This window comes from Rattus norvegicus, chromosome 1 (assembly GCF_036323735.1).
Source record: "Rattus norvegicus strain BN/NHsdMcwi chromosome 1, GRCr8, whole genome shotgun sequence".
NCBI lineage: Eukaryota > Metazoa > Chordata > Mammalia > Rodentia > Muridae > Rattus > Rattus norvegicus.
The window spans coordinates 58,678,372-58,686,276 of record NC_086019.1 but is presented as its reverse complement, the minus strand read 5'-3'; the positions used below and the strand labels follow the sequence as shown (position 1 = coordinate 58,686,276).

Genomic DNA, 7,905 nt, shown 5'->3' with positions numbered 1-7,905 from the left:
TAATTTTGAGAAAAGATGAGATATTACAAGTTGCTTGATTACCATAAATCTTATTTTCTTTAGCTCTGAGTCTATGAAATTACTTTGTAGAGAGTTGGCATCTTAATAGTTAGATAAGAGTACTTACTGGGACTGGTGGTAAAAAATCTTTAACATTATAACAAATAAAACTAGTTGCTATATGTTGATTTTCTGTATTTGTTTACAGACATGAAGTTAAAAAAATAAAATTTTGGCTTTAATGCCAAAAAAAAAGCAGATTGGAAAATAAAACATCTCTTTCAACCTCAGAACTGGCTGGAGTCATTTTTTTAAAGTGTTCTTACTGGTATGCCAGGAAGGTATGAATATGTATGGACATGATTAATGGAATGATAATTTGTATATACCAGTATGTTAACATTAAAATAATAGGTTGGTTATCTGGACTTTTATGTCTGTTGAGTCTTAATCTCTCATTTTGTTCTATTACACGCATAAAGGATTTTACTCACTGTATTCCTATTGCTTACATGGTTTACATTGGATAGAAAAGTCAAGATATGTGGCCAATACAAGTAAAAATAAATACAGAACTTCCATTCTCAGCAGCAGCAAGAATGGAAGAAATCCTGTGCACACAGTTGAAGTACTAGAAAATGGAGATACCTCAAGAGTGTTGTCAGGTACTACTACCCATATTTTACTGACCAGGTCCCTCTCTTGACCCACATCCCATGGTCTCTAGTTATGTCTCATTGCGTAAGTTTCAAAAAAATCCAAAATTATTGGTATAAACTTTGTAACATGAGTGCAAAACATGAATATGAGAAGAGGACATTTAATAAGTAAGCTGTATAAAGAAAGAAACGTGGGCTTGTAAAGAGATGATGCTGCTTAAGAAGGATGAAAAAAGGATGAAGGTTTGAGACTATAACATGTGAAGGATGGTGAGCATGGTGAGTTAGAAGAAATCCGAATAATTTTCAAGGGCTACTGAGCCCTTGAAAACAGTGTTCACAGTCAGTTATTAACATCATAAAAAAGTAGAAGTGCCTTCAGTTCGTGTACCATGGGATTATATAGTGTTTGGAGAAGCATTCAATTCAAAGGGCTCAGATATTTCAACTGAGGCAGTTATAAGAAAAGGGCGAAGCAACAAAAATAATGATGCCTGGGTTCCTGGATATGCTGAACAAAGATGCACTACAGGAATACGACAGTGGGAGAATGCCTAGTTGGAATTAAACAGAAATGATCACCCTAGCTGCATATAAGGCAGGGATGATGAGTGTGTTTTAACTTCTAAATATCACAGGTATTGAGAAATGGGAAATTGGGCTCATTGCTATGTCAGAATACCTCTTTCAAAAAATCATGACCTGCTGCCTAGCTCTATTTGTGAAAATTGTCAAAAAGGATACGAGAAGTTCAATCATACAGCAGCTCTTGATTATCTCTACTAGCCACTTGATCTTGATTCTTGGTATTGTTGGGGTAACAATCAAAACTTTTTTAGAACATTTAAGAACTCAAATTCAGTTATTTTGCATCCTGTTTTAAAAAGGATGAAATATTTTCTAGTACAGATTCTTATTTCCATCTTACTGATAATGATTATCTATCCCTGAATTCCTGACAAGCTTCTCTTTGTTCAATTTTACACCTCTAAAATGAGACATCCCTCAAACCTGAAAATTAAAATATATGTATAAGTGTATGTGTATCCTTATACATACTTATAAAATATATGTATAAGTGCATGCGTATCTTGTGTTTGTGTGATTGTGTTTCTTCTCTCTTTTCTCTCTCTCTCTCTCTCTCTCTCTCTCTCTCTCTCTCTCTCTCTCTCTCTCTCTCTCTGTGTGTGTGTGTGTGTGTGTGTGTGTGTAAGAACAAACCAAAAGAAAGATGGAGTCTAATGAGAATCCCAGGTTTCATTGTACATCTTCCCTACATCAAACACTGATGTCCCTAGCAGGTTCCCTCTGTCAGCCTTCAGTAATCATGAAATCTTATGATATTCTCCAAGCACTTTGCCTCTTTTGAGACACTCATAACAATGAGAAATCATCTTAAGCAAATTGAAATACCCAGAAAGTCTCAGGACAGTTATAGGTTCACAAAGCAAGTGTTGTCATTGCCGGGTGATGTGACAAAAAGATTACAATTATGAGGGCGATAAAATCACATGCTCTGATCCTTTATCTGAATCTTACTTTCCCTTCCTCTCTCATAGTGCTGCAGTTTCTGTAGCTTCACACCAAGCTGAAGGTTCTACTGAGAAAAGGAGTGAGGTATGCAATTTTTACTGAGTCTGGGAAGCAGAGAAAAAAAATGATAGTTTGGGTAATTGCTCAAGTTTAAAGAAAGGATTCTAGGGTGAAAACATATAGACAAATCTCATCTAAATGAGAAGAAAACTTTATGAGGTATAAGTAGACTTGCTAAAATGAACAGTGTAACTCACTAGCTGCTAAATTCTGACTTCCAAATATTGTGTGTTAAAATCTTTTCTGACACTGACTTTTAGTAAATCATCCCAGATCAAATTTATATTACATCAAAGGTGCTTAGATAGCATTGTAATTATGGCATTTTTTGTTTTTAGTCCCCTTATTCTACATGAATTGTATACTAATTTTAAATATGAACATCATAATTTCTTATATAAGATCTTCATATTTCTTCTGAAGAATGAAATGAAATAACAGCTATCTAGTTTTGGAAAACTTTTTGTAAGTTGAGCCAGCTTAGCTAGTAAAATCAGATGGCTCTCCGTCTTGAACCTAAATAATACAGTATATATTTGCACATGATTAATTGGTACATTAAAACATGTGTATATATAAATGCAAATTGTATATGATATACCATAATATGTGTATATATTCACATCTATACAATATACATTATACATACATATGTATGTTATACATATCATAGGTAATTATATGACAGATTTCATATTTTATATATTATATGTTCCTATATTTTTGCATATATAATTGAAAAAGGGAAATCTTACTAACTTTATTATAATGAAATAATTATAAGTTTTTAAAGAATACATGACAGCACACTAGTTATTTTTTTAGTTGAGATTTTAAGAAAAGAAGTTATCAACTAAATTTTCTGCCCACTCCAGTAATAACAATGTTTGCCATAGTCTGATTTCACATAATCCTTTTCATGTTTTATAGCAGATTATATGTTTTGAACAAGGTTCTTAAAAATAATCCTGCACTTGTCTTCATTTAAGTTATACCATCACTGCTTTTTGTTTTCATGAAACCGTAAGTATTTGATGTAAAACTACCTATTGAGTCGGCATTAACTTATCAAATCAAACTTAGATATAGGTAATTTCTGTTGATTTAACCTGAATAAAAACTGTATTTTTACAAGATGACATGAATTTAAGTTGCAGTGAAAATAAACTGAATATCAGTTAAATATTTCAAAACTTAGCTGACATAGCATCACTGAATACACAATTTTGTGACTGTTCAAGCAGCCGGGTGGGTCATGTTGTTATTTCTTAAGTCTCAAAACTGCACAGAATTACCATTTGAATACAGGCAATCATCTACAAAATCTTCTCTCTGGTTTTACAAATGGTGAGAAATGTACTTGCATATATACAGTGATTATTGCTAGCTGTCTTTGTAGTTTTCAATTCAATTTAGGGTGTATCTTAAAAAGTAGTAAAGTATTCATTTTTGAGATTTTTAAAAAAAAATAAGTTGATGTTATTATTGTGACCACACTGTGTGTTCCTACTCAGAGCAAAGTCTGGGGCCTCTGGAAAAAATGCAAGTTATTGGAATCTGGTAGAGAGACTTAGGGATTCAGAAATGGGAATGGTCCAAATGATTCAGTGTGAAGATGGAATTATAGATATTTACTTGAGGATTAAATCCTTATACTTAATTTTAAAATACTGGTTACATTCTACTGCCATATCCCTGATTTCAAAGTGTCTCCAATCTCGTGCTTGCTCTTCTCTTGGGTTGTTTTTCAGTAACTATTATTGCAAACTCTACACTCACAGATATGCCTTGGCAGATTCTACTAAAGCAAATTCCTGAGCATGTGTTCAAGTAACTCAGTCACCTAAGTACTCTAGGTGGTTAGAATTTATGAAGGTTCCAGGTAGTTCATGCTTAAATTTCTTTCTGTAATTACTTGATATCATGTCAAATGCTTTCCTATGCTTGATGTAATTATCTGAAGGAGCACTGAAACACAATAAATTACAAAGAATATTGCGGACAGTGTTTGAGGTAATATCACAATGTTTTTACAAACTATATTGTCATTGATATTATGAATCTTTCAAAGTTAGTGTTCATAATCTGGTCCTGTGAATACTGTTTATTAATCCTACAAAGGTATTCCTGCCTACTACGTATGCATTGCATTTACAGAACCCTTGTACCAAGCCATATTATATTTTTAGTTATATGAGGTAAAAATTATTCACTGTAATTCACAAATGAAATATAGCTTAGTGTAAAGCACACACATGAAAGAACAGAATATCATCTATGGTAGCAATTATAGGAATCCATAGGCTGTTGTATTGAGATTTTAGAAATGTCTTGGAAAGAGCTAGCCATTAATTATTTACACTGAAATACTACCAAAATTCCTAAACTTTACAAAAAAGAAAGAGAATATTGACAATGTTATTTGTTACACTGCTCTGTGTTTTTTGAAGGTGGTGAGTGTTCATGAATTCATAGGTTCATATATATTTTAATCTTTAATAAGTATGATAAATACATATTTAAGATGTGCTTTGATGAATGCAGAAATAAAAAATAAACACTTTTATGGGTAGACTATTTGATGTGTTTTATTTTTTGCTAGCCTTCATCTTTCAACAACAAGGTCCCAAGAACCTCACTGTGTTTCAACTTGGGCAGTGCATTTCTAATGGATATGTAAAGAGGTTTCTTATTAGAGACCACAGCTGGTTGTTAGCTGCAACCTTGGACTTTGAAAATACTATTAGAATAATGAGTTTTCACAGATATGTTTATATCTATTCTATTAAATATTTCAGTCACGTAAACCTATCAAAGTTTCATTATCCATATCTATAAGAACTGTTATCTCCAATGTTATTTTAATTATATTTATACTATATCACAACTATACTAAACCATGTATCTATTAAGATCATCAGACATTCTTTCCCTGTATTTGCTTCATTAATTTTTTTTTAGTTTGAGTCACCTACTTTAATTAAATTGTCACTTGGTATAAGTTTACACAGAGAATGCATCTTGTGGCTCTCCACCACACTCTGAACCTAAGAGATCATTCATGTTTCATTATGTATGAGCTTTTAATAAATTTGATGAGCATTACTTCTCAGCATAACTTATTTGAAATTTTAACGTATACTTATGGTTATTATCCTCGACCCCTAATAGTAAATATATTTTATAAGATTACATATCTACCTTGTTTTATAACATGTACAATTTTATGTCTTTTATACCACGTGAGAACTGCATGAATTTCTTTCTTATTTCTTTCCTCGAGTATGACTTTTAAACAGCACTTAAATCTAAAATTGTAGAACACAACAATTAGTCCCTTCGAATTTACTAGCCATTGGCTCTTACAGTGGGAAGGTGTGTTCTTTATTTATGATAACTTTTCTACCAAATATGTTGGAAGCTCTCTTTTTAAATGTGTTCATTTATAGGCATCAATCATTTGATTACATGTTATTAATGATGAAATACATTTGCTTTGAAACAGAGTCTTGATGTGCTGCACACCATGGCTTTATGAATTTGAGCACATATGGTTCTTGCTCACATATGTCCTTCCTAGAAATCTTCAATACATGCTTTGGTTCACAAATGTGATTGTTTCTATAATTTAAAGGAGAAACTACTAAATGACAGAATGGAAACCAGGAACATGGCAATAGGAATCATTCTCTTAGTACAGAGTATACTTGGAATTTTCGGAAACTTTTCTCTTCTTTTCTACTATCTAATTCTTTACTACAAGGAATGTACATTAAAGATTGTAGACATGATTTTTACACATGTGTTCATATCTAACTCTTTGATAATTCTCTCCAAAGGAATTGCCCAGATAATGGGAGCCTTTGGTTGGAACCAGTTCTTCAATGATGTTGGATGCAAACATATTTTATATTTTCAAAGGCTTGGCAGGAGCATGTCCATCAGCACCACCTGTCTCTTGAGTGTCTTTCAGGCAATTACCATCAGCCCCAGAAATTTCTACTGTAAGGAAATTAAAATTAAAACTCCAAAGTTTATGGGACTGTTAATTTCACTCTGCTGGATCCTGTTCCTGCTAATAAATATGTTTTTTCCTGTGTACACATCTACCAAAAAGAATAGCAAAAATAGGACACGAAAGAGAGGTTATGAATTCTGCCTCTCTCTAAGTCGTGACAAAATCATAGATTTAATGTACACAGCATTTTGGGTGTTCCCTGAAGTTTTATTTTCTGTGCTCATTGTATGTTCCAGCACCTTCATGATTGTCACACTTTATGGGCACAAGAAGAGGGTTCAACGGATTCTCAGCACACATGCTTTCCAAAGAATGTCCCCTGAAAACAGAGCCACACAGACAATCCTGGTCTTGGTTTGCACCTTTTTAGCTTTTTATACTCTCTCTTCCATTTTACAAGGTTATATTGCACTTTCACAAAACCCCAGTTGGTGGATAATGAATATCACATCCATCATTTCTATGTGTTTTCCTACATTAGGTCCATTTGTGATGAGCCATCATTCCATGTTTTCCAGATTTTGCTTTACCTAGCTAAGAAATATAATAATAATAATAATAATAATAATAATAATAATAATAATAATAATAATAATAAATGCTATACAATTTTTTTGTTGGTGAACTTAGATTGAGTCACTTGTGTCTTTCAAGATATCATGGAGGTCATGTAATAATATGTGGAGAGATTATTTCAAAATTATTATAATTTCACTGCAGAATTGATCCATATTTTCCTTATAGTCTATAGTCAAAGGATTTTCACCAATAATATGTTATAACTATAGACTGTATTTCATTCAGTGGGCCTATGATCCTATTATACTGTGGATGATTCCTTCTGATGTATTTGCCCCGTTATTTCATATGACAGTTCATTTGTAAAGTTAGTCTTGTTCTTTGTGGAAACCAGTGTTCATGCATGTTTTGTTTCCCTAATAGATAGTGTATAACTTTCCAGAGCAATGAGTATAAAACACTATACCTAAGCCTTGCAAGTACCTTTTTGATATCCTCATATTTTATCACTCATAATTTTTCAGATATATCTATTCATGAAGATAATATGTGTCAGTATAAACAAGACTCATGCTAGTTCAAGTCAAATAATATTCCAACAATGTGGTGGGGAGGGAGCTAACATTCATGATTTCCAAAGACTAAAGGAAATCCTAGTAGTATTTGATAGCAGCTGGGGAAAGTATAGATTCACTTTGCTGTAACTGTGTGAGTCAGTATTAGACTTCACACATTCACTGTTATATACTAGAACTAAGAATACTTAAGCAGTACAAGGAGACCTTGATGGATTTTAAAATGTAATAACTTGAAGGAGTGAGTAGATCTGAGGAAATTTGGAAATAAGGATGACTATGAACAAGATATAGTGTGTGCAATTCTCAATAAATAGATAAAAATATGAAATAAAACTATGTTAAGGCTCATGATCAGCATGCAATTTATGCCTTGTTTACAATATTAGAATCAAGAGTACAAAATTTAAATTTTCTTCTGAGACACAGGGCAGTATTTTAAATGTGATCTTATGGGGTTGGGGATTTAGCTCAGTGGTAGAGCGCTTGCCTAGGAAGCTCAAGGCCCTGGGTTCGGTCCCCAGCTCTGAAAAAAAAAAAA

General features: G+C 32.7%; 1 protein-coding gene across 1 annotated transcript; it reads left to right on the top strand.

Moving 5' to 3' along the window:
- The first annotated feature begins 5,833 nt into the window (after positions 1 to 5,833).
- On the top strand, positions 5,834 to 6,804 carry Vom1r1 (vomeronasal 1 receptor 1). Its single transcript, NM_001009514.2, has one exon. The coding sequence runs from the start codon at positions 5,908 to 5,910 to the stop codon at positions 6,802 to 6,804; it is 897 nt and encodes a 298-aa protein (NP_001009514.1). The 5' UTR covers positions 5,834 to 5,907.
- Positions 6,805 to 7,905: the final 1,101 nt, after the last annotated feature.

What these genes read in the sequence shown, in the direction of transcription:
- Vom1r1 (NM_001009514.2), top strand. Translation starts at nt 5,908, where the DNA reads ATGGAAACCAGGAACATGGCAATAGGAATCATTCTCTTAGTACAGAGT.